General features: G+C 42.3%; 2 protein-coding genes across 4 annotated transcripts in view; one reads left to right on the top strand and one right to left on the bottom strand.

The window, feature by feature from the left end:
- On the bottom strand, positions 1-26288 carry spring1 (SREBF pathway regulator in golgi 1). Its single transcript, XM_033043122.1, has 5 exons — positions 26026-26288; positions 5648-5804; positions 5267-5418; positions 2811-2924; positions 1-1516 (listed from the first exon to the last, which is right to left on the bottom strand). The coding sequence occupies exons 1-5, from the start codon at positions 26134-26136 to the stop codon at positions 1433-1435; spliced, it is 618 nt and encodes a 205-aa protein (XP_032899013.1). The 5' UTR covers positions 26137-26288; the 3' UTR covers positions 1-1432.
- A 593-nt stretch (positions 26289-26881) lies between these two features.
- rnft2 (ring finger protein, transmembrane 2) overlaps positions 26882-27152 on the top strand; it is a 49539-nt gene continuing 49268 nt past the window's right edge. For all 3 annotated transcript variants that reach the window (XM_033043121.1, XM_033043119.1, XM_033043118.1), the window contains exon 1: positions 26882-27111. In XM_033043121.1, the coding sequence (XP_032899012.1) occupies positions 27099-27111 (13 nt within the window). In that variant the 5' untranslated portion in view covers positions 26882-27098. The remainder of the gene's footprint in view (positions 27112-27152) is intronic.

The following is a 27152-nucleotide window of genomic DNA, read 5'->3' as shown; positions in this document are numbered from 1 at the left end:
TTACTGATGTCAATTCTTATAATTGTCATTTAATTGGACGTTATTCCATTGACATTAAAAAAATGGTTATACATCTTGTAGTTACATTTCCATTTAATCGCATACACAAATTAAATTAGATTACATTAAGTTAATAGAAACCTCAAATAGGAAATATAAAATAGAAGCACATGATTTGTTCTAGCCCTCAGATTGATATTCTCTACATCATACTTCAGACATAAACATATAGAATAACAATTGTCTCATTTTAGCGTTTTCTTTTTACTAATCCTTTGTAACCAGCTCATCTGCATAGAGACTTTCAAATTAAAAAAAAAATAACGCCTTTCAACCTCAAACAATCAATGAAAATTCATGATTTTAAAATTGAGATTATTACAACCATAGGGCTTGTTTTATCTACAATTCCAAAGATTTACTTTATTCCAAAGATTGTCAGGAAACTCGAACAGGCTTTTCCCCCCTTTTTTTGTTTTTATCTATATTGTAGAAAATGTCCCTCTAGACTTTTGCTTAGTCTTTCATTGATTAATGGGTTGTCACCTTGGGAGTGCTGACATTATCAGGAACATGGAAAGATTACAAATGATCTTTAGTTTGTGCAAAATGAAGTACAATATCACAGAATAGAAACTTATCCCATGTTGCTCGCACTATATGTTGTAATCATGCACAAAGAACTCAGCTACTGAAATTCTGTTACATTGACTTCAAATAAATTGAGTATCAGAGACAGAATTCAATGTGCTTTCATTACCACATTGCAAGCTACCAATACTACCAAACACAAATCTCTAACCCCATGATAATATAGAAGGTATATTGTCAATATACAATATTGCCAATAAACATGATATTTATTATATTAATTGGCGATATCCTAATGTCAACAATGCCAGCACTCTCCATAGTTTGCATTCTATACATCACTAAAACATTTCAACTCTGCTGCTGCAAATATCGCAGCTCACTTGTCTCCAATATGCTAGTGTCCTTCATAAATTGGCAAGACTTAGTGACAATCAAGCAAGCAAGACGCCTGAACTGCTCATAAATCAAGTGTTGTGTACATCTTAATTTTGATAAACATATGCATATATTTACATATCTTGCACAGATTAATTTCCAAATATGCAAATAAACTGTAATTAGTGTAGCAGATGATTCTTTATTTACTGGCAGTAGTCTGCTCAGGCTGCAATGTTCAGCACAACACTAATTACAGATTTGGATGGATACTGTTTGGCATTTGGTTGTCTTGATTGCTGCAATCAAGGCAGTTCAAAAGCGACAACAAAATAAATATTAAATACTGATATAGAAAAGAAAGTTATTGTAGTTTCTTATTTTAAGAAAATCTGTATTCCTTCCACAGTGAAAGTTTGCCCAAACAAAATATGCCTTAATTATAACTCCCATTTAACATAGATTACAGCGGAAGTAGTTCTGGCAGATCTTCTCCATAGCAATACTTTGCAGCAGGATCTCGGTAGTTATTTTCATGTTGAACGCTCTGCAAGGAGGACAAATACATTAGTTATATTGAAAAGGGAAAGCTTCAAGGCATTGTCATCAAATAATAATAATTGAAGACTATAGTAGCAGTGCAGTCCATAACTCCAATTAGTGAAAATGTAAGCAGGTTGTAGGAATTAACATGGAAAGTAAAATAAGTGAAATTGTTTATTCTCACAGGCCTTATTGATATTCTGCCAATGAATTAGTCAACCTTTGATCAGAAACTTTTGGAAACTATTCAAATTACTTCTTTGGTCATTGCTTGGGCTTCAGAATGACCAACTTGCACTTCAACATTTAGAGATGTGCAAGAAATGTGTGCGTGATTTTCTTCAGTAAGGGATAGCCTGGGAAACTAACTACGGACCTGAAGGAACCAAATCTTGGTACATTGGTGGTGAGGTGCAAGATCACTGATGACCAGGCTCTGTTACATGGACTCCTCAGATGCATACATAGATTCACCCTGATTTGCATAACAACTGCACACACACATTCAGACACAGACACTTGCACACTCTTGCTCAAAATTGAGACTGTTCCTCCTCCTTAACCCATCTCTACTTCCATTTTCTCCTCCCTTCCAACCAGCCCCCTCCCCTTTTCTCTCACTCCTTCTCTTCCATCTGCAGTTTCACTTTTCTCTACCGCCCTCAACCACACTCCGTGTCACATAGGTTCTTATAATAGAAACATGTTTTTCTAAGCTGAAGGGGCCTTGTGGTCAAGAGATCTCTTATTGTTTTTCAATATTTTTTGTTGCAACGTCCCTGAATGGTGATATTATCCTCAGTTTGCTCAAAAGGCATTGAATTAGGTAATAGCAAATATAGAGAGGAGGAAATTGTTTCTCTTGGAGAATGTGAATCTTTAGAATTTTCCACCTCAAATATTTGTCTTCCCAGAAGTTGTGGCAGTGGGAACATTCTGTTAGGTTTCATCAGAAATATCACACTGTTTTCAACAGTCCTTGCTATACTTTCAGGTTATTTCTTCAAAATATTTTGCTATATGTGTCGATATAATAAAATTAGAAACTATTCAGTGCATTCAGACTACATAATGTTTCAAAACTAAATGCAGCCCTTTTGAAAGTTAGCCATTTGAATTGTTGTAACGGGACGATAATATTTCAAATAAAGATTTTGCTTACAGAATAATGATAAATTTAATTTGACAATGTATAATTATCTAAACAAAAATATAATGGTAATCATAATTAACATAGCATGCATCTGTAATATGTATTTTTCTGATGTGCAGTCACCAGAATTCAATTAACTACATACCTGAGAAGATGTTCTGCACTTTGCCAGGCAGAGCTCAAAGTGGTCCTCAATTGCTGTAAACAGATTTTGGAAAACTTCTGCAGCCCTGTTTAGGAAATGTTCTAATAGAGGTTGCTGAAAATGAGGAAACAACCAGATTACAAATGCAATTAGCAAAAAATATTTCAAAAACTTATCCAGAAATTAAACAGCTTTATATTCGTATGGTTAACTCAAGAAGAAATGTTGCACATGACAGAACTTTCCAATAAAGCTCATCAAATTAGCACTGAAGGAAAGAGTTCTTCGTGTAAATTCCCAGCAAAGCCAGATTATTCACTTAATAGATGAACTATTTAAATGAATGAAATATTTCTACTGTCTACTGCAAAAGTTTTAAAATGCAATTATGATTAAGTTGAAAATCCAAGTACTTTTCAACTATGACATTTACAAAACAATACTATTTATAAAATAAACGCTAACTATTTAGCAAACATCATTGGGACAAATAAAATAGAAACTGGTCTAATGCATGGACTTGCTGTTTCTCTGCCTCTCTGCACTTACCTGGGCCTGAAGAGTAGTCCTCATTTTTGAGAGGCTTCCAGTGTATTGTGTACAGAGTAGTCCATGGGTAATATAACATAGACATAAAATGCTGGAGTAGCTGAGCAAGACAGGCAGCATCTCTGGAGTGTAGGAACGGGTGACATTTTGGGTCGAGACCATTCTTCAGACCCTGTGTTTATAACCTTTTTTGGTTTAAACCAGCATCTGTAGTTCCTTCATACACCATGGGTAACATAGTCCCCACCCTTCTGCTCTCAAATGGCTTGTCAGCCTTTGACTGCTCGCAAGGATGATGCCAGACATTGAGAGCTTGAATTACAACAATAAGACTCGATAGGCTGGGGCTGTTTTTCCTGGAGCGAATCTCAGGGATGACACTATAGAGGATTATTAGGAGAGGCATGGATGAGGTGGATGGTCACAGTCTTCTTCCCAGGGTAGCAGAATATAAAACTAGAGGATAGACACAAAATACTGGAGAATCTTAGTAGGACAGGCATCATCTATGGAGAGAAGGAACAAGTGTTGTTTCGGATCGAGACCCTTCTTCAGTCTGAAGAAAGGTCTCGACCCGAAACATCACCTGTTCCTTCTCTTCAGAGATGATGCCTGCCCCACTGAGTTACTCCAGTAATTTGTGTCTATCTTCGGTTTAAACTAGCATCTGCAGTTTCTTCCTACACATAAAACTAGAGGATATAGGCTCTGGATGAGAGGGGGAAAATATTTGATGGGGACTTGAGGGGCAACATATTCACACAGAGCAAGGTGGGAATCTGGAACAAACTGCCAAAGAAAGTGATAGAGGCTGGGGTAATCCCAGGAACCCAGGAGTGAGTAGGATGTCATATGATGAGCGTTTGATGGCACTGGGCCTATATTTGCTGGAGTTTAGAAGAATGAGGGGGAACCTCTCTGGAGAGGATGTTTCCACTAGTGGAAGAGTCTATTACTGGTGGTGATAGCCTCAGAATTAAAGGATGTTCTTTTAGGAAGGAGATGAGAAGGACTTTCTTTAATCAGAGGGTGATGAATCTGGAATTCTTTTCCACAGAAGTCTGTGGAGGCCAAGTCAGTGGATATATTTAAGGCAGAGATAGATAGATTCTTGATTAGTATAGATGTCAGAGGTTATGGGGAGAAGGCAGGAGAATGAGGTTAGGAGGGAGAGATAGATTAGCCATGATTGAATAGCAGAGTAGACGTGACGCCAAATGTCCTAATTCTACTCCTGCCACTTAATTATATGTATAACGTTTAAAGTCATTGGGACACAGATACATCAACAGGAAGGCTGCGGACGGATATGGACCAAACACAGATCAGCTTAGGAAAGCACCTTGGCCAGCATAGATGAGTCGGGCTAAAGGGCCTGATTCCGTGGTGTATAACTTCAAAGCAAGGCTTCTTCTGCAACCTTTTTTCATATAACCACAAAAGCTAAACTTTACTTCATAACTGATTTTTGAATGCTGAAACATTCAATGGTTAACTCATAATTAGGGTGGCACGGTGGCTTAGCAGGAGAGCTACTCTGCCTGACAGTGCCGGAGAACCGAGCTCGTTTCCGGCTATGGGTACTTATTTGTATGTAGTAGTAAGTTCTCCCCGCGTGGATTTTCTCCGAGATCTTCAGTTTCCTCTCACACTCTAAAGGCGTACAGGTTTCTATGTTAATTGGCTTGGTATAAATATAAATTGTCCCTAGTGTGTGTAGGATAGTGTTAGAATGTTGGAATCCCTGGTCGGCACGGACTCGGTAGGCTGAAGGGTCTGTTTCCGCGCTGTATCTCCAAACCAAACTAATTGTTTCAAGTTAGGATTTTAATTATATATATACACAACAACATTCAGTATTCACAATCTAACAGATATCTATATCCTGAAATAAAACATTTACTCACCTTATTTGGCTGTAGACAACAAGAAACACAATACTCATACACACTGCAGCAGTCATTAGGCAAGCAGGTGTCACATGCATGCAGTTTTGTGCTTGGTGCATTTATACTGCAGCAGCCATTTACAAGCAAGTTCTTCCTTTCACATACATAACCTACAAAAAAAAGGATAAAAAGTAAACAATGTTAAATCTCTAAACACATTTTTCGGAATGCACAGCTTGTACCAGAAAAAAGCTGTTAATATGTTAAGGAATATACATTATTCAGAAGATCAGTGTTTTAAAAAAACATAATAATTCGTGCACTTTCTGGTGTATTTAAGAAAATGAGGAGGTGGACGCGATCAGTCCTTGGAAACCAGGTCCTGACGAGTTGTCTCACCTTGTTCATCTGTAATTAGCAGTTTACCCTGGACAGAATTTCGACATTGCTCATTTTGTCTGCTGCTGTTACCCAGGTTAAAACGCACTTTCCATACAATTCGTCGTTCAGGACCTCGAAGCTGCAACAAATTTCGGTCGAGTACCGTTCTTTCCTCCTGAAGGGAGAAGATACAAAAATGTCATGACACCAATCATCAGGCACGTTGGAAAAAGTGTGATGCTTTTTCCTCTTGAAGTGTCTCAAACCATTGCATCATAACGAATTTAAATATTTTTGAAGTGTTATGATCAGTATAATAACGGGAATGCAAGAGCGAATTTGCGCATATCAATCTCTTTGACGAGATGAACAGTATGAGACAGTATTTTGGATACAAGTGTCAGACAACACACTGGGAGAAGTCCTCTACTCTTTTCCAATAGTCGTAACCATATGAAAGGGTCAAATTCAGTTTAATATTTTATCTGATAAAACAGTTCACTTCATGCTACCATGGAAATAATGAGCATGTCCTGAAGTGGAGCTTGAATCCCTGGTGTAATACAAGAGCACCCATCATTTCCTAATTTCTATGTTTCCTTTAAATCAATAAAAGAGAACCATATCCATAAGTCGCACCCACTCCCATCACATATGCTAAATTTTCAGCTAACGTTTTTGCGTTGATTTGAACTATTGTACCCATCAATGATAACCTTATGATATATTTTTTAACCAATTCTGTGAATAATTTTGCAATTTGGAATTTTTGTATTATATTACAAATTAAGCTACCATCATTATTTTGGTCAATTTAGTTCTACTTGCTTTACACAATGGAATGAACTACTCAAAAATACAAAAAAATTAATATGGCTCTTAAGTGGTTGTTTCGCACACCACCAATGTGTTAACAACTCAACTAATTACCTGGACAGGATGTAGAATTTTTAACATCTGTTGCTTGTACAACAGATTATAAAAAATGTCATTATGAGTAAATGACAATTTTAATTAAAAATCTTTCTTAAATAGATGATTAAAAGACTCATCAACAGCTTTGGCTATTACTATGATTCATGTTTTACAAATGTTAGAGGACGCGATACATTAATTTTCACAAGTAATCTCAATGAAAATAAAATTCAGTGAGCAGATATTCACATTTCTGCCAAAATCTTTACTCTCGTGACTCAGTTATTTTAGCTATAAACACTTCAATTTAATATTACCACCTACATTTTAAGTGTACATTATCTACTACATCTTTCATTTCATAAAGGAGAAGCTTATCTACTTTTGATGACGTTGCATTCAAGTAAAAAGGGGCAATAAATCCAATCAAAATTTAGTGACATTAAAAAGCTGGTCTCATGCCGGTTTCAAGTTGTTGCTGCAAAAACCAAACATAACTAAAACCTGACTTCTAATTAATTTTACTGACTCCAATGGCTTAATCTTAAAACATCCATAGTCCACGATCGTCAATGTCATAATTCCAGCTGACGCTTCCAACCACTCTCATGGCAGCTAACTGGAAATAATACATGAGCTTAAAGAGAAAACTATTTGGCTGCATTATCCTCCCACCCACCTGCAGTCTGTCTCTTTTCACAAGCAGATGTGGCACAATAACAGATGCAAGAGTCTCATTAACAGCATCTATAAAACCATTTCCAACTTTGACTGGATGGGTTAGTTTGCCTGGTTTTTTTTAACTCAGATTTCGCTTTCTGCATTTTCTCCCTGCTGACTATCTCATTAAGAATAATTCCAAAATTATTTATCTTTCTGCAAATCCATTGCTGCCAATTGGTCTGAAATCACTAATTAAAGTTCAAAGTGAATGGATTTGTTCTTCAGACAATGACACCACACAAACTCCATGTCTCATTTCACATAAAATTCAGATTCAGATTCAATTTTAATTGTCATTGTCAGTGTACAATACAGAGACAACGAAATGCATTTAAATAAACCTTTAATGAGTTCCCTTCCAAGAGTTAGGTTCACTGTAACAAGATTCTAACTACCTCGGGCCCTTTGGAAAGATCTACTCCATAAATTATTTATTCTATTTGGAGAGGCTAAGCCAAATCTCAGTGTTTCACTATTTTGAGAACATTTGTACACTAATATAATCAAATAAGTTAAACATCTATCTATTTTCCCATTTTGCAGCAATGTTATTTTGTTTTAGACCCAATCCTACATAATTCAATCTGACACTTCAGTGTAGTTTAGCAGGTCAGACAGCATCTCTGGAGAAAATAATAGGTGACGTTTTGGGTCGAGACCCTTCTTCAGACATGACCCGAAACATCACCTATTCCTTTTCTCCCGAGATGGTGCCTGACCCGCTGAGTTACTCCAGCATTTTGTGTCTATCTTTGGTTTAAACCAGCAGTTCCTTCCGACACACTTCAGTGTTGTTTTGCAGGTGTGCTGCAACACTAGCGGTTACTCTTTATACAAGATGTTATGCCTTGGATGCAATCAGATGGATTTTAAAAAAACTCCCCCAACATCGGGAACATTTTCCAGTGAATATGCCCAGTCGACCCATTCTTTCATCATGTCAGTCCTGCCATCCCGGGAATTAACCTGGTGAACCTACTGCACTGATTTAACAGCAAGAATTTCCTTCCTCAAATTAGGAGACCAAAACTGCACATAATACTCCAGGTGTGGAGTCTAATAGTCCCTACGTTGCTCAAAATTAATACTGTATTAATATCTTCAACGGGGAGTTCCAAAAGAGGCTAAGTACAGAATAGCAAATAAGTAAGGAATATCAACAATAAGCCAGGTGATTTATTCTTTTTCTGGTTGTTTAGTTCTTCATAATGGTGACATTGGTGGCCTGTCACTAAAACAAATATTGAATGAAAGAAATAATATTAGTATATGACAGATTTCAAAGAATATATCACAATTTCAAACATTCGAGAAATGTCTTTTGACTTTAGACAATGTTTATTTCTCTGCACACTGGCCTTAACACCATTCATAGCCTCACTGCGTGTGTGTGTGTGTGTGTGTGTGTGTGTGTGTGTGTGTGTGTGTGTGTGTGTGTGTGTGTGTGTGCGTGTGCGTGTGCGTGTGCGTGTATATTATATCTTGTGACAGCACTATATTTTACAAAGTTTCCATTTGGGACTGGGGATCGGCAACATGGTCAGTATGTTGCCACGCCCATTGAATTAACACCCAACCTTAATGACTAAATAGTCTAATCTCCTTTATGTCTTAATGTATAAAATTGCTTCATCTAATGCTAATCTTAGCTACTAAATAATTTAGAGGTGATTTTGTGTCATGCTCATCTAAATTTTATAAATCAACAGATGTTAGAACAAACTGATATTGCTGTTATTTATCTTAATTTATGTCCAGGTAACATGCAACAATTTGTGATAGAAGCAACCCTGGCAGTAGAAGATTTGAAAATAAACATCTGATTCACAGGTGGAGATTATTTAAAAATTCCTATTCAATTATTCTAATTGCATCGTCCCTGGGTGACTGAATTGGTCTGTCAATTTTTTTTAAATGCTATAAAAACAGAACCATACAGTTTCAGTGCATTTTTGCTGCAGCATCTGCAAGGGAAGGGGTTAATGACTTGAAAGCATTATTTAACAAATTGCAATTTGAAAAATAACGCAAGATCAAGATTAGGAAGACATGGCAACAAGATTGGAATTGTTAACCATCTGCCAATTGACACCTAAATTACTCGTTATTGCTACGTCCACAGTGTGTTAATGTGAGTGGTAGAAAGATTTACTGTGGCTCACTTCCAATAGCAACTAGTTTAAAAAATAATAAAATAATAATATTTGGGGAATATGCTCACAAAATCTGGTGGCATAAGAGAGTGGTTGAACATTTTTAAAATTATTTATATCAACTAAGTTGCTGTATTTATTAATTTCACTTTTACAGAACAATTTTTTTTATAAGAGAGCATTCAGCTTTTTAAAACACTGCCCCTTTTTGTGGAAGTGTTAACTTTGATATATAGTTCTATTACCTCCTCTCTGGCTATTTCTAAAGAACCTTAAGAAATAATTGAGGGTCATCGATTTAACTGTGGGGCTTTTCTATTAGAGAGTTGTTCCCATGATCTCTCCACACCCATACTCAAAATGCCCTGCATATGAATAGTACTTATAACACAGAAAGGGTCTGACATTATATTACAAAGGGGCTGAAGAGGAAGACAAGAAGGACACAGAAGAAAAGAAGGTGATTAAAATCTCAGTTCAAATGCATGCTTTGTGAACACTGATAAAGAACAAAATATCTAGCCCAGGTTTAGAATTTATGGACGATTGGCTGAATGATGGATTTAAAAAAAAGGTGACCATGAAGTAAAAAGCCAGACAGCTTCAGCCATGGTTCCAAGTGTGCAAAATACAGGCAGCAGTTTATTATAGATAGACACAAAATCCTGGAGTAACTGAGCAGAACAGACAGAATCTCTGGATAGAAGGAATGGGTGACGTTTAGGGTGGAAATCCTTCTTCAGATTGAGTGTTAGGGGAGAGGGAGAAACAGAGATAAGGAAGTGTAAAGTGTGAAAACAAGACACCAAAGGGGAAGTTGCTCACGGAAAATGTAGAATAGATCATTGTTAGATAGGAGAAGCTGATAATGAAGCATACAGAGATAAAATGTAATCAAGGGGACAGTCAGACTGGTCAGAGAACTACAAAGGGGGAGGAATGGAGAGATGGAAAGCAAGGATTACTTGAAGTCAATATTCATACAGCTGGGGTGTAAACTGCCCAAGCGAAATAAAGCAAGTGGGAAGGAACCAGCATCTGCAGTTTCTTAAGCTGGAGGAGCACAATCTGGCTCTACGCTACACATGAGCGGTGTTTGGACCACAACAAGAAGGTAGAGATTTGATAATTGAATGCAGATGGTATTTACCATTAAACACTAATAGGAGATGCTAACAGGTTGTTTTCAAATTGGCTCAGAATTTATTTGCGGTTTATGGGACTCAGTAGATTTACCAACAAAATGGAAGTTTGGATAACATCTCAGGAGAGTATGTAAGCTCACGTATCAGTTTGTTTCAGTTCCTTCAAATAAATACTTGGCAGGACCATCGAGTATGCAAAAAGATTTATTCAAGCATTTCGGATTGCATGAGGTGGGGTGGAAGGTATACCATAGCACAGATAGAGAGGGAAACATCATTAACCTGGACTGTTCTGACATGAGCCTATTAAAGATGAAAGCGACACATTTCCATCCCATAGCACTTTATAAAGGTTTAGCTTCCTTCATCTCCCACAACAGCAACACCTCTTAATGGTAAACTGATACTTTAATGTCACATGTTCCTAAGTACAGTTAAATGCTTTGTTTTTGCATAAAACCCAGTAAAATCATACAGCAGACCTTACACAAGAACAGTACACAAGAATCGCCCATATCTGCCGCCGACAAAGTTAGAAAAAGTTAATCAAACAGCTTTATCTTCTGCTTACCAGACATGAGTACGGTTCTCATATCAGGTGTTGGTAGATTTCCATAGGAGCAGCTATATCAATCACCACCATCCCCATGTTTTTGCTCTTGATCCTTTCAGAACAATACCCAGGGTGGAAATGTTAAATACTAGATGAGAGGGGAAAATTTTAAGGAGATTTACGAGACAAGTTTTTTTTTGTAGAGAATTGTAGGTACCTGGAATGTGCTGCCAGGGAAAGTTATGGAAGTAAATACAATAGCAATATTTAAGATGATTTTAGACAGGCACAGAAACCAGCAAATAGAGGGAAGATGGACACAAAACGCTGGAGGAATTCAGTGGGACAGGCAGCATCTCTGGAGAGAAGGAATGGGTGACGTTTCAAGTCAAGACCCTTCTTCAGACTGAGGATCAGGGGAAAGGGAAACGAGAGATATAAACTGAGATATAGAACAAAAGAATGAAAGATATGCAAAAAAGTTATTTTGATGATAAAGGAAACAGGCCATTATTAGCTGTTTGCTAGGTGAGAACAAGAAGCTGGTGTGACTTAGTGGGGAGGGGTGGAGAGAGGGAATGCAGGGGTTACTTGAAGTTAGAGAAATCAATATTCATACCACTGGGTTGTAAGTTGCCCAAACAAATTATGAGATGCTGTTCCTCCAATTTGCATCTGGCCTCACTCTGAAAATGGAGGTGGTCCAGGACAGGAAGGTCTGTATGGGAATGGGAATTAAAGTGTTTGGCAACCGGGAGATCAGGTTGGTCCAGGCAGACTAAGAAAATGTGTTCAGAGAAATTGTCACCCAGTCTACGATTGGTCTCGCCGATGTATAAGAGTCCACACCTTGAACAGCGGATACAGTAGATGAGGTTGGAGGACGTGCAAGTGAACCTCTGCCTAACCTGAAAGGACTGTCAGGGTTCCTGGACAGTCGAGGGAGGAGATAAAGGGATAGGCATTACATCATCCTGTGGTTGCAGGTGAAGGTACCTGGGGAGGGGAGGGGGTGGTTTGGGTGGGATGGGATGAGTTAATCATGGAGTTGCAGATTGAACAATATCTGTGGAAGGCGGAAAGGTGTGGAGATGGGAAGCTTTGACTACTGGTGGGATCCCTTTGGAGGTGGCTAAAATGTCGGAGGATTATGTGTTGTATGCGACGGCTTTGACTTTGACTCTGACTCTGACATCGGGGGGGAGAGTGCAGTGGAGAGATAAGTTTTTTTTTGCCTTCCATCACAACGATGTGATGGATGTTTGTGTCAACTGTGTTGTGTCTCGGGTCTTTTTGTTTTGTAATGTATGGCTGCAGAAACGACATTTCGTTTGGACCTCAAGGGGTCCAAATGACAATAAATTGAATTGAATTGAATTGATGGGGTGAAAGGTAAGGACTAGGGGGACTGTCCCTATTGCAACTCTGGGGAGGGGGAGCAAGGGTGGAGCTATAGGGTACCGAGGAGACACGTGTGAGGGCCTCATCTAATGATGGAAGAGGGGAACCCCCGTTCCCTAAAGAAAAAGAACATCTCGGATAGAGGGATCTATACCATGTGCTGGCCGATAGGATTAGTTTAAACTGATTTCATGATTGACACAGACATTGTGGGTTGAAGTGTGTGTTCTGTGCTGAACAGTTCTATGCACTAATACAGGTCTTCTTCTTCTTCTTGCGTATGGCGTGCACAGCCTAAAGTTGTAAGGACAACTTGTTCTATTTGATCTTATTTGATTGTGCACACCAGGTTGATTGCATTCGTCGAAACAGGCGGACCACGTGAAGGTTGCAATCTCCCACCCCACTAATACAGATGACATACTGAATCTACTATTCATAAATGCAAAAATCTGCTTATAAATACCAGCGATTATTTAAATTTCCCAACACGTTTGTCACAGTGAGAAGCTATCATCTCATCTCCAGCTAGTTCTCCAGCCTCATCTCCAGCACTGCATCCCCAGACCCATGCTTGAAACTAGCATAGTGAATGGACTTTGTACAATGCAAACTTTACTTCTTCTTTCTTTGGTTTGTGATATTTTAATATTTACCAATGCATTTAATAATAAAGTAATTAAAAAGTAGATTCAGGCTTTTTGATTAGATGCTGACTTTTCTCAATATTTCTTTTATTTTACCTCTAGGAAAACACCCCAAACCCAGTTGAACCACCTGAGTAGATTTGAATATTTGCTTTCTTCAAGCAGGTATAAATCACTCTCCTGTGGTGTGAAATCAAACTATTTATTCTTTAGCGCAAAGTTCTGCAGAAATATGGCTCAAACCCGCAAGTACCAGATTACTCAAACCCAGACAAAAAATGCTGGAGTAGCTCAGCGGGACAGGCAGGATCTCTGGAGAGAAGGAATGGGTGACGTTTCAAGTCGAGACCCATCTCTGGACATGCCTGTGCCTCCATCCTTTACCTCATGGATTCCAGCTCTGGTTCCAGACATCCCAGTTCACATCCAACCCGGAATTTCTCTCCAGAGATGCTGTCTGTCCCACTGAGTGACTCCAGCATTTTGTGTCTACCTTCAATTTAAACCAGCATCTGCAGTTCTTTCCACCACATTACTCAAACTGAACTGCTGCCATCCACAAGCAAATTGCTCTCTTTCCCTGCAGCAAGAGAAATAATGTAGGAATTAGATAATCTTGGTGCATGTTGATCATAAACATAATTCTACATTTCCTGCTGCAGCATCGACTGCCATCAGTAACGCACTATCCTGCATTTCCAATACTTAGACATGCTGGGCTGGATCACGCTGACTGTCATCAGCAGTTCCAGTCAATCCGGCCAAATTCAGCCCCAGCCTTATGAACCCTCAGCCGTCTGGAGGGGTGGAAGATTGCAACCTTCACGTGGTCCGCCCTGTTTCGACTAATGCAATCAAGTCGACGTGCACAAACAGAAGATCAAATAGAACAAGTTGTCCAACAACTTTAGGCTGTGCACGCCACACGAAAGCAAAAGAAGCCGTCTGGAGAAGGGTCTCGAACCAAAACGTCACCATTCCTTGTCTCCAGAGATGCTGCCTGGCCCGCTGAGTTATTCCAGCATTTTGTGTCTATCTCCAAACTTATGCAAATGTGTAGTGAAATGCGGTGTTCTGGGACTTAGTGACAGATTTTGCCTCCATGCAGCACAACTCTGCCTTGCTATGATTCCCCAGCATTAAAGGACAGGAGTTATATCTCCACTGATAGCCTTTAGGGCACAGATATGTGAAACACATGGGAAGGTGTCGCTTTTCACAAGAAAAAATTGCTTTTATCTCATATTTGAATTATTTTGAGGTATTCTGCATTTATAATTTACTGTGTTTAATAATGATTTCCTTCTAATTATTTATGTCAAGTTAATCGTTTTTAAATTTCTCTGAATGTTGGCTCAGGCATGCAGAACAAGCTGCAGTGTGTATAGTACAGCTTTGGTAAGTCCAGGCATGTAGCAACAGGAGGAGCGATTACAGGCAGCCTTTCTCCGATATTGCTTCAGGCTTATTAATATGGAACCAATGTTCTCAATTTCTCAGACCATATTTTGCTTCCCCGAATTCCCAAAGATCTCAATCATGGCTCCAGACTCACTTTTTCTTAATTAAAAATATGTTCACATCCAAACTCTTTCGATATTTTTACGGCAGAGATAGATAGAATTTTGATTAGTACCACTGGGTCACGCCGTCAGCGATGGCAGTCTCGCCAACGGTTTGTCTGTCTTTTCGTCTTTTTTGTTATATTTAGTGTGTTTTTAAAAGTTTGTGATAATGTTCTCTGGTTTTATGGGGGGGGGGGGGGGGGGGGAGAACTTTTTTTTCAATCTCTTACCATGCGATTGTTTTTCGGATCGTATCTCCGGTGGCTCTGCAGCCTAACATGATGGAGCTGGTGGCCTTGCTTGAAACTGACTTTGAGCCCCACCACGCGGCCGTGGACGTACCATCGGAGCCTGCGATCCCTTGCCTGGGATCGACGCTCCAACCGCGGCCTGTGAATTTCACCATCGAGGAGCTCGCAGTCTCGGGTAGAGACTGATGTCGGGAAGCTTCAAAGTCGCAGGAGGTTCGACTAACCCCGACCCGGGTTCCGATCGCCCTACGCAGGGGAGCTGAAATTCCCCCCGATGCGGGAGCTTGATCGCCCCGACGTGGAGGGCCCAACCACCGGCTATGGGAGTCAAGATTGTCTCGTCAACGGAATGCTCGAGGCCCCCGACCGTGGGAGAAGAAAGAAGGGAAGAGATTGAACTCTTTTTTCGCCTTCCATCACAGTGAGGAATGTGGAGGAGTCACTGTGGTGGATGTTTATGTTAAAATGTATTTTGTGTGATTTGTTGCTTTTTATTGGTATGACTGTATGACAAATCAAATTCCTCGTATGTTGCAAAACTTACTTTGCTAATAAAGTATGATTATGATTAGTATAGGTGTCAGAGTTTATGGGGAGAAGGCAGGAGGGAGAGATAGATCAGCCACGATTGAATGGCAGAGTAGACAATGGACCGAATGGCCTAATTCTACTATCACATGACCTTATTGAATCCCACTGAATTCAATGGATAATCAGATCACGCTTTAAACATTTTCCTCCACGAACATACCACGCTCACTGGCAGAGTTTATTGATTCATATATCATTTCTCTTTGCACTGCCAGAAATAATTTTTACTATTCTTAAATATAGTTCTGGTCGACAGAAAATATAAAGTGAAATACATCGCCTATTTCCATCCTCGTTTCTTAAATTATTTTTCTGCAAGGCCTGTACCATAGTACAGTGAAAAGCTTTGCTTTGCATGCCATCCAAACAGATCAGATGTACTATACATATGTACAATCGTCAAACTTAATTACAATAGATAGAAGAAAAGAGAAGATGCAGAATATAGTTCTCAGCATTTTGACCCAAAACAGCAATTATTCCTTTTTCTCCAGAGATGCTACCTGACCCACTGAGTTAGTCCAGCAATTTGTGTCTATCTTGGGCATTAGTTCTATAGACTGCCCAATGTCCACAATGGGGAACTGGTGAATCAGGCCCAGTGTATGGAAGGACCATTCAGAAGCCAAATAACACAGGGGATGATGCTGTTCCTGAGTCTGATCGTTCGCACTTTCAAGCTTTCATACCTTCTGTCGTACGGGAGTTTGAAACATTAATGAATTATTTTGCTTCGCATCTTTGATTTTCCCTGATATTAAAACCCTACTCTATATGACTGAGGAATATAATTTTAGTTTTTCGGAAAATTACTGAATGTAAATTGGCACCCACATTTTCTCTATTAGAATCACGACTACACTGCACAAACAGTACTTTGGCTGTAATAACCAGACGGATTCCTGAATCCTGGTTTAACCAGATTTGCATTTTCATTGAGAAGATTGAATGGCGATCCAATTGAAATTCACGAAATACAGATAGGGCTCGAGAGGCGAGAGGATGTTTTCTCTGGCCCAGATTGAGGTGCCAGAGTCTCAGATTACAGGGCTAGAGTATTAGGATTGAGATGAAGAGAAATTTCTTCATTCAGAGTTGTGAACCAGTAACATTTTCTAACACCGAGGGGTGGTGAGGCCATTAAGGAGATAAATAAATTATTCTGTTATTCTGCTGTTGCTTGAGAAATGCTGTAACTGGAATTTGGCAGATTAGGTAATAAAACTGAATCTCAACACATTGTTTTTGTCACATTGCTCAGAAATAACAAAATGAACTTGCATTTAGATGTGGAAATAAAAGAGGTTGTGATGTAGATCTTATTCGTAGATGAGTGGAATAGATTTATGGTTAGGAATTCCAAGTTTGATGATCTGGACACCAGAAAACAAGGCTATATAATAATGGGGGGGAAGACAGTAAGCAGGGACTGCACAAAGAAAGACCTTTGCATATGACAAACGCCAAAGAGATGTAATAACAACAAAATGTAAATATCAAGCAAGTCAGACTTCACCTAAGAAGAGAGAGAATTAATGGCTTTTCATCAGGACTATGAATAGTTACAAATCAATGTTTTAAGTTGCAAAGAAGGGGGTGGTGATAAGCAGTGGGGACATCTGGAGAGAATATAGGAAATGTACGTGTGAGAAGTGAGACAAAGTTAGAATGAATAACAGAAAAAATGGTGGTGCTGGCTGAGAGGGGTTGATAAAGGCTTGTTAATCACAGCTCCCCACCTTACCGATAATGTAGCTGAAACATATCAATGTCAAACAATCACATACTGATGGGAGGTCATTGACCTGAAATCACTATTTCTCTTTTCATAGTTACACCTTCCTCTGTGTAATTTCAGCATTTGTGTTTTTCATTTCAGACTTCTATGATTTACATTTTGCTTTTAAATGACTTTGAAGTGCAATTGCTACTGTTACATAGTATAAATAAAACCCTGGAGTGCTAGAAACATTATGGAAACTACAGCATCTGCGAAATGAGAAACATTTTTAGTTTTTTAAGTTTTTATTTCAGATTCCCAGCATCTGCACTTTTTTTGATATTCGTTCAGTGAAATACTGAATGCAGGAGCATGTTTGTAAACAGGATAGACGCAAAATGTTGGAGTAATTCGGCGGGTCAGGCAACATCTCTGGAGAAAAGGAATAGGTGACGTTTCAAGTCGAGACACTTCATCAGACTAATGCTAAACAGGATGATATCATCAAGTGTGGGAAAGAAACTGCAGATGCTGATTTTAATTGAAGGTAGACACAAAATGCTGGAGTAACTCAGCGGGTCAGGCAGCATCTCGGGAGAGATGGAATGGGTGATGTTTTGGGTCAAGAACCTTCTTCAGACCATCATCAGGGTTGGTTAAGAGAAAAACAGTCAAAACACCATATAATCTCCGAGCTCTGGTTCATATCAGGCCTTTAAAATGCAGTTGATCACCAGAATAAATTGTCAGGGCAGGTTTAACAAACAATTCAAGGGTGCAGTATTCCTTTCATTTTGTATTGAATTGTCAAACTAGATTTTGTTCTAAATCCTGAATTAGAACATGAACTACGGGTTTTTTGACATTCGAAGGATTGAAGAGCTTTTAGACTTTAGAGATACAGTGTGGAAACAGGCACTTCGGCCAACTGAGTCCGCGCTGACCAGCGATCACATTTTACACTAACCTATATACACTACGGACAATTTTTACAATTTACTGATGTCAATTATCCGACAATTCTGTACGTCCTTGAAGTATGGGAGGAACGGGAGCAAACCTATGCAGTCACAGGGAGAACGTACAAATTCTGTACAGACTGCACACGCAGTCAGGATCGAACCCAGGTCTCTGAAGTTGTAAGGCAGCAACTCTACCATTACACCACTGTGCTGCTCAATTTGTCAATGCAATACTCTTTTAATTTTTTGCCAACACCTTTACCATCCCCATTTTAGATCTGCCTTCAAATAATCATAAATCTGCTTCTCTTTGCCTCTTTTCTTCCTCATCCCTTATCCTTAGATTTTAATTAAAAAGCAAATAAGCAATCTCAGTCTGATTTCAACGGGTTGCTTACCAGTATTCTAAAAGCTATTTTTACAGTGTATGTCCAACAAAGGAATATCTGCTAATCTCTTGGTTTTCCAAGCACAGGAGTCCAATTAAAGTCTCCCTGGAACAGGTGTACTATTTTCTGTCTCTTTTGCCTTTTTAGAAGGTTTTGTAAAATGTGTCCTACCTCCAGCAATGTATGTTCTATACTCCAAACCGAGATCCAATTAGTTCCCCTCTACCAATACCCTTTAGCAGCACTTTGATGTATATTTGCAGAGCAATGACTTGCAGGATATAGACATGTCGCTTACCAGGGCATCGGAGATGTGATCATTCTTTAGGGAACAGGGGTTCCCCTCTTCAATTATAGATGAGGCTCTCACCAGGGTCTCCTCTATATCCCGCAGCTCCGCTCTTACTCCCCATCCACCTACTCGTAACAAGGACAGTGGGTGGATAGTCCCCTTTGTCCTCACCTTCCATCCCATCAGCCGTCACATACAACATATAATCCTCCGACATTTTCGCCAACCCCAACGGGATCCTACCGCTGGCCACATCTTCCCATCTCCTCCCCTTTCTGCTTTCCGCAGAGACCATTCCCTCCGTAACTCCCTGGTCAATTCGTCCCTTCCTACCCAAACCATCTCCTCCCCGGGTACTTTCCCTTGCAACCGCAGGAAATGCTACACTTGTCGCTTTACCGCCCCCTTCCACTCCATCCAAAGACCCAATCAGTCTGAGGCAGAGGTTCACCTGCACCTCCTCCAACCTCATCTACTGCATCCGCTGTTCCAGGTGTTAACTTCTCTACATCGGCGAGACCAAGCGCAGGCTCGGCAATCGCTTCATCCAACACCTCCGCTCAGTTCGTACTAACCAACCTGATCTCCCGGTTGCTCAGCACTTCAACTCCCCCTCCCATTCCCAATCTGACCTTTCTGTCCTGGGCCTCCTCCATTGCCAGAGTGAGGCCCAGCGCAAATTGGAGGAACAGGACCTCATATTTCGCTTGGATAGTTTACACCCCAGCGGTATGAACATTGACCTCTAATTTTAGATAGCCCTTACTTTCTCCCTTCTTCCCCTCCCCCTTTCCAGCCCTCCCATAAAACCACTTTTTCCGCCCCCCCTCCGACATCAGTCTGAAGAAGGGTCTTGACCCGAAACATCGCCTGTTCCTTCTCTCCATAGATGCTGCCTCACCCGCTGAGTTTCTCCAGCATTTTTTGTCATACCTTCCAGCATGTTTATATTCTCTTTTGTCACCCAATTATAGGGCTGCGGCCTCACAGCGCCGGAGACCCAGGTTCAATCCTGACGAGCAGGTTTCTAGGTTAATTTTCCCTAGTGTGTAGGATGCAAAACTGGGATAAAATAGAATTATCGTACGGATTGATGATTGGCGTGGACTCAGAGGGTCGAAGGGCCTGTTTCCACACTATACCTCTACACTAAATTAGAATCATGTTTGGTCTGAGTCTTCTCAGTAAACTACTTGTCTAGTTCAAAATTCTAGAGCTGTCAATGTTGACAAAGTATTAAGAATGATGAAAATGAAACATACTTATCCTGAAAGCTGACTTTATCAATCACCTGTGACTGGTCATGCCATACAAACAGAACACCACAAGTAAAACCACCCATCACCTTTTCCTTCGCTCCATAGACGCTGCTGCACCCGCTGAGTTTCTCCAGCACTTTTGTCTACCTTTTCCATCCATCTTATCCTAAAACCAAATCACTGTATTACACTCCCCAAACTATACAAATCTAAAGATGCCCCTTTCTGATTGTGTTGGGGGAATCTTAAACCAGTACAGCAAAAGATGGGGCCTTTGGGCCCACAATGTTAGAAACATAGAAAAATAGGTGCAGCGTTAGGCCATTCAGCCCTTCAAGCCAGCACCGCCATTCAATAGGATAATGGCTGATCATCTAAAATCAGTACCCCGTTCCTGCTTTTTCCCCATATCCCTCGATTCCTTGAGCCCTACGAGCTAAATCTAACTCTCTCTTGAAAACATCCAGGGAATTGGCCTCCATGCCTTCTGTACCAAACTTGATACCAAGCTAAACTGATCACATCTGTTTATACATGACCATATCCTTCTATTACCTGCACTTCCATATCAGGGCTCGAAATTAACGGTTGCCCGGGTGCCATTGACCACTCAAAGCGCCGCTGGGCAACTAAACACCGAGTAATTTTGCCCGGCTTGGCAACCAGATACTGGTTTGTACCGAAGATAGACAAAATAAACTGGAGTAACTCCGCGGGTCAGGCAGCATCTCTGGAGAAAAGGAACGCAACGTTTTGTGTCGGCGGTGACGGCTGTATTGCGTGGGAAAGATACTAGGTGCGGGGTGAGGAAGGGCCGCAGCGAATGCCGGGACCCGAACAGCAGCTCCATCTCCTCCTCCTCCCGCCCCCCGCCCGCCCTGATAAGGGCCGCTGCTTGCAAACCCGCGCTTTCAATACAAACCCTCCCGCACGCCGAGGCCGGGAGGAGGGAGGGAGGGGGAGGCCTCGGCGTGCGGGAGGGTTTGTATTGAAAGCGCGGGTTTGCAAGCAGCGGCCCTTATCAGGGCGGGCGGGGGGCGGGAGGAGGAGGAGATGAAGCCGCTGTCGCTCGCTGTTCAGCGCCCATCATTCGCTCCGACACTTCTGAAGCAGCTGCACCAAAGATACTATAGCTATAGGATCTTTGAGCTGCACCGCTCGGCCCGGTTGGCTGGTGGAGGAGGGAGGCGGTGGCGAGGAGTTCCCAATGGCCAAGGCAGCGGGGCAATGTTGTTCGAGGAGCGCTGACCCTCCTTCCTCCCCACCTCGCCCCCCTTCTCTCTCTCTCTCTCTCTCTTGTACGCCCCCTCCACCCCCCCCCCCTTAATCCAGGGACCCCTCCTCTACATCCAGCACTGATGCCCATTCCTGCCTCTATTCAGTCCTCACTGACATCCCCTGTGCTCCCCTCCCCATCTCCCCCCCCCCAATCTATTCATCCTGCGCTGATCACCCTTCCCACCTCGCATTGATTCTCCTGCCACCCCCCACCCATCCTGCACTGGTTCCCCAATTCACCCTGTACTTACCCCTTTCCCATCCATCCTGCACTTCTCCTCCATCCATCCTGTACTAATCTCCATCCATCCTGTACTAATCCACACATTCAACCCGTACTGACCCACCCTCCATTTACCCTGCACCTTCCCCTCATTCATCCTGTAGTGATCCCCCATTCATCCTGCACAGACCCTCCGATCCACACTGTACTGACCCCCCCCCCCCCCATTCATCCTGCGCTGATCTCCCCCCCCATCCATCCTGTACTGATCCTCCCATTCAAGAAGAATGGGGGGAACAGTCTGAAGAAGGGTCTCGACCCGAAACGTTGCCTATTTCCTTCGCTCCATAGATGCTGCCTCACCCGCTGAGTTTCTCCAGCACTTTTGTCTGTCCCCATCCATCCCGTACTGAACCCCCCCCATTCAACATCACTGACATCCCCCGTGCTCTCCCCTCACAATTTTACCTACTCCAACCAACACGTACTAATTCACCTGCCTCAATCCATCCATTCTGCACCGACTACCTTCTAATCCCCCTCCCCCCCCGCCATCTATCCACCCTGCACTGATTCACACACACCCCCCTCCCTGACCCTATTGTCCTGGAAATGTCTTCAGAGTGAACATTGACTATGTTTGATAACGGAATGCAATCAAATGTGTTTTAATTCCCAATGTTATTATTTGTTTTAATCCATAAAGATGGATTAATTTAATTATGAACACGTGAAACATTAAAACCGCAGTGTTCGATTGTCACTGCTACCGTTGACACGTTATTACAGAATTCATTTTAACGGCAAATCAATGCTCTTAATATGGAATATTAGTTATTTAATGAGCAACATTCACAACTATACGTACGCATATATGTTACCATGGTCCAGGATTTATTGACACAGGTTGATCATACGCTGAATAATTCAACCACATTTTTGCTTGGAAGTGGAAAGAACTAATAGAAATTGCATCAATTGCAATGTGTAAAAAGAGTTGAGATACTGCCTTATAATTTTGCTGCATGTCATTGTGGGATATATCATGTCTTGATTGGTGAATGTTTAGTTTGTGACTTTATTTGAAGCAGAAATAATATGTGAATGCTTCATTGGGTACAATTCTGATTGGTAACTATGCACTTCGTCCGAGCACATTATCGCACGCGTCATGCAAGCCATCTTAAATGACCACCTAAACTGTCATTTGGCAACCTAAAAAGCTGCCAAGGTTGCCCGGCTGGCAACAGGGAAAAAATGTTAAGCGAGAGCCCTGCATATGCCAACGTAAAAGCTTCTAAAACGCCACTATTGTATCTGCCTCTTCCACCACCCTTAGCATTGTGCTCCAGGCCCCTTCACTGTATAAAATACTAGCCCCACAAAACTTACCCCCTCTCACCTTATTGCTCTGCCCTCTAATGCTGGACAGTTCCACCCTGGGAAAAAGGTTTTGACTGTCTACCCTATATATGTCACTCACAATTTTATACACTGCTATCAAATCTCCCCTCAACCTCCAACATACCAGAGAAAACAATCGAAGTCTATCCAATGTCTTCCTGCAGCTGAAACCTTCTAATCCATGCAGCATTCTGATAAACCTTCTCTGCACTCTCTCCAAAGCTTCCACAACTTTCCTGTATTGGGGCGACCAGAACTGCATGCAACATTCCAAATGTGACCTAACCAAAGCCCTATTGAGCTGCATCATGATTTCCCGACTCTTATATATATATATACTAGCAAGGAAGGCAAACATATCATGCCTTCTTTACCATCCAATCTACTTGAACTTTAGTGAGCTATGAACCTGAACTCCAAGATATTGCACACATTCCAACTCTCTTTCTCTCCCTTCTTGCACAATGTGTCCATGGTATCGTGAATGCATTTTGTTAAGCACAGTAGGAATAGTAGTAGACCATTCGGCCTTTCATGAATGCCGCATCATTAAGATCAAGGTTAATCCTCGCACGTTTCATGTTTTCTAATTTATCCCTCAAATCCAATATCTTCCAAAATATCTCCGACTCTAAAATACATTTAAAAAAATGACCATTCACAGTTTTCAATAGCCATAGAATTTCAATGGTCTACAATTGTCTGAGTGAAGAAAGTCTTACTGTCTCAGTTCTAAATGGCTAAACCTTTATCTTCAGTCCTCTGTGCTCCCCTCAAGCCACCTGGAGTACTCGAAACACATCCTGCTCCACTGCACCTGGGATTGTTGGAATCTATGATGAGATAGGATTCACTAAATTCAAAGGTTATCAGCAATGTTATTAATCCTTCAGATTTATTTGAAAGCTATGCTATACAAGACAAGATACACCTCCAACGATTTATAAGATAGCACTCAACTGTATCATGAAAACCATAAGAAATAGTCATGACATTTGCAGGCAGCTTTTCATGTGAATGTGAAAAACAACATTTTATAATAAGCTCTGGGAGATAGGAAAACCAGTTGTCAATGAAGAATTGCATATGAACATAACAAACACGTATAGCAGTAAGCCTTACAGCAGATCGAGCATGCTCTGTATTCAGAGCAGGGCAGATCCAAGTTGACCACTACACCACTCTTCCCTCTCACACCCCAAGACTCCCTCATAAACTGCCTCTTGGTGTAAAGAACTCCAAAGATTCACAATCCTCAGAGAAGTCTTCTGCTCACCTCTATCTGAAATGGGTAATCTCATCTTCTGAAATCATGCTCACTAGTTCTAAATACCCCAGGATGGGAATAAGCTCCTCTGAGGACCAATCCTCGCGATCCGATTACACTGTGTGTGTCAATAAGACCACCTTTAATTCTTCAATACACAAATGAGTATAGGCCCAAGTTGATCAACCTTATTTCAAACAGCAACTTATTCATCCCAAGAATCAATCTACAGAACTTTCTCAGAGATCCCCCCCCCCCCCCCGGAAGTCCCACCTAAAATGTGGCGTCTGGGCCGGCTGAGGCCGATGATCTCGACTTCATTGGGACTTCCCCCCACGATCAGTGGATCGGACTAACCCCTGCGGCCGAGGCTCTGGAACTCTGGCCCGGCCGGAGCTGGCAAATCTGGTCCCATAGCCGACTTCCGAGGACGACTTTATGGACCGATATCCCAGAACGTTCCACATTTGCCTAGGCGACCCATTCCAGTACTGTTGGACTCCTGTCTAAAGCCGTGTCCTCTGTTGGTCCACTAAAACAGATAGTCCAGCAAGACTCTGAAACCAAGGATGCCGGAAAATTGGAATTGTGGTCCTTCAACCACAATTCATCCACAATTGTTTTGTTACAAATCAAAGACCGCTAGCAAATTTGTCACACAATTTCCCTCTGATAAAACTCCTTATACTTCAAAATGCCCTGTTTTTACCTCCTCAATATTGGATTTTAGCATTTTCCCAGATAGTTGTTAAACTAACTAACTGCTGTTTTCTCTCCCTCCTATGCAACCTCTCCAGAATCCAGGTGGTTTACAACCAACATATCTACCAGTTCACAGCCTCTTCCTTTGAGATCCTAAGATGCAGACCATTAAGGGACTTAGCAACCTTTAGCCATGTTAGTTTGTCTGGAACCTTCAACATCTCAGCTTCCTGGTACAGATAAAGGAATCATTCTGAGATTCCAAGTGTACATCCCAGATAGCAGCTGTGAGCCATATCAAAAAAAAGTTATATCTTAATGTCATTATTACTACTACTTAGAAAAATATTTCAGTACCAGTTGATTCTTATCTTTCATAAACTGAAGCGCTAAATTCAAAAAATTAGGTCCAAAGGAAACCAATTGAATTGAATTGAATTGAATGCCTTTATTGTCATTCAAACCTTACGGTGATCAGAATCTGGGAGGAACACAAAAGGATGGAGGTGGGGAAAGTTGGAAACTTGTGACCACTTGCAGCTCAGATGGTTGAAAGATGACGGGCTGGTTAAACCAGGTAGGGAAGGTACCTCACTTCTCTAGATATGTGAGAGGGAGGAACAGTGGCCTCACCTCTCTGGATATATGGGGTGGGGAGGGGGATCACCTGACACTGTGTGGATGGGGGAGGGAGGTTCCGTGGTCTAACCTGTCACTAGACACATGGGGGTGTTATGTGCAGTGGCCTCACATGTCTCTGTACACATTGGGGAGAGAGTTATAGTGGCCTCATATGTCTGTACAGATGGGGAAGGTACAGTGGCCTCACCTGTCACTAGACACATGGGGGTGTTAGGTACATTGGCCTTACCTGTCTCTGTACACATGGGGGAGGGAGGTACAGTGGCCTCACCAGTCTCTGGGTGTATTGGGGGTGTCGGGTGCACTGGCCTCACCTGTCTCAAAGTGCTGCGTAAGAAATAGACGAGCGAGAGACCGAAGACCAGGGCGAGGACCCAGCGTTTCCTCAGCACCTTGCGCCACACCATAGAGATGCAGTGCACCATGAGGCGGCCAATCCCCGAGCGCTGCTACCGGCCCTAACACATCACGTCCCCGGTCAACGATGCACGATAGTCGGCCGCCAGTCCACAGCGCGCCCCGGACTCAGGCCGCCCGCCCGACTCAGGCCGCCTGCACGCCCGCCCGCTCACTGCGCGCCCCCGACTCAGGCCGCCCGCCCACTGCGCGCCCCCGACTCAGGCCGCCCGCCCACTGCGCGCCCCCGACAGGCCGCGCGCCCCCGACTCAGGCCGCCCGCCCACTGCACGCCCCCGACTCAGGCCGCCCGCCCACTGCGCGCCCCCGACAGGCCGCGCGCCCCCGACTCAGGCCGCCTGCACGCCCGCCCACTGCGCGCTCCCGACTCAGGCCGCCCGCCCACTGCGCGCTCCCGACTCAGGCCGCCCGCCCACTGCGCGCCCCCGACTCAGGCCGCCCGCCCACTGCGCGCCCCCGACTCAGGCCGCCCGCCCACTGCGCGCCCCCGACTCAGGCCGCCCGCCCACTGCGCGCCCCCGACTCTGGCTCCGGCAGCAAAACAACCGCGAGCACGCCGCAGGAAGTCCCGCCCAAAGATCTTATAGCGGTCCCGCCGCTCCTCCAGCGCCTCTCTGCGATTGGCCCAACCTCCCCACGCCGCTGCACAAACCCCTCGCTCATTGGCGGATCCAGCTGCCGATCAACCCATCTCGACCGCTCACACGTAAGGCGCGGTGACGTCACGTGCGGGGCATGGGGAAAGGTGAAAGGTCAAACAACAAAGGCAGCCCCCGACAGTCAGGTGGCTACTGCTGCAGGGGATGCATGGGGTTGAATGGAGCAGAGATGCTCCCTGTACCCGGGACTATTTAACCTTAAACTCTGTGACAAACCGTCCAAATGCAGCATAGCAGCCCCCTCCCCTTTATACAATAACCCCAAAGCCATCGCCAATGAATATTAACAGTTGAACTGGGCGTTTCCACTCATGCTGAGAAAATGTAATAATCAGAATATTACTGTCTGCAAATTGATGCTTTAT

This window comes from Amblyraja radiata, chromosome 25, assembly GCF_010909765.2.
Source record: "Amblyraja radiata isolate CabotCenter1 chromosome 25, sAmbRad1.1.pri, whole genome shotgun sequence".
Lineage (NCBI taxonomy): Eukaryota > Metazoa > Chordata > Chondrichthyes > Rajiformes > Rajidae > Amblyraja > Amblyraja radiata.
Note: the sequence above shows the minus strand (reverse complement) of the source record. Positions and strands in the feature narration are given on the sequence as shown.

Coding starts and splice junctions, on each gene's coding strand:
- spring1 (XM_033043122.1), bottom strand. CDS start 26,136: ATGGTGCACTGCATCTCTATGGTGTGGCGCAAGGTGCTGAGGAAACGC. Junction 5,419..5,647: donor GCTAATTACAGATGAACAAG/GTGAGACAACTC, acceptor TTTTTTTTGTAG/GTTATGTATGTGAAAGGAAG. Junction 2,925..5,266: donor GTTGTCTACAGCCAAATAAG/GTGAGTAAATGT, acceptor CCTCATTTTCAG/CAACCTCTATTAGAACATTT.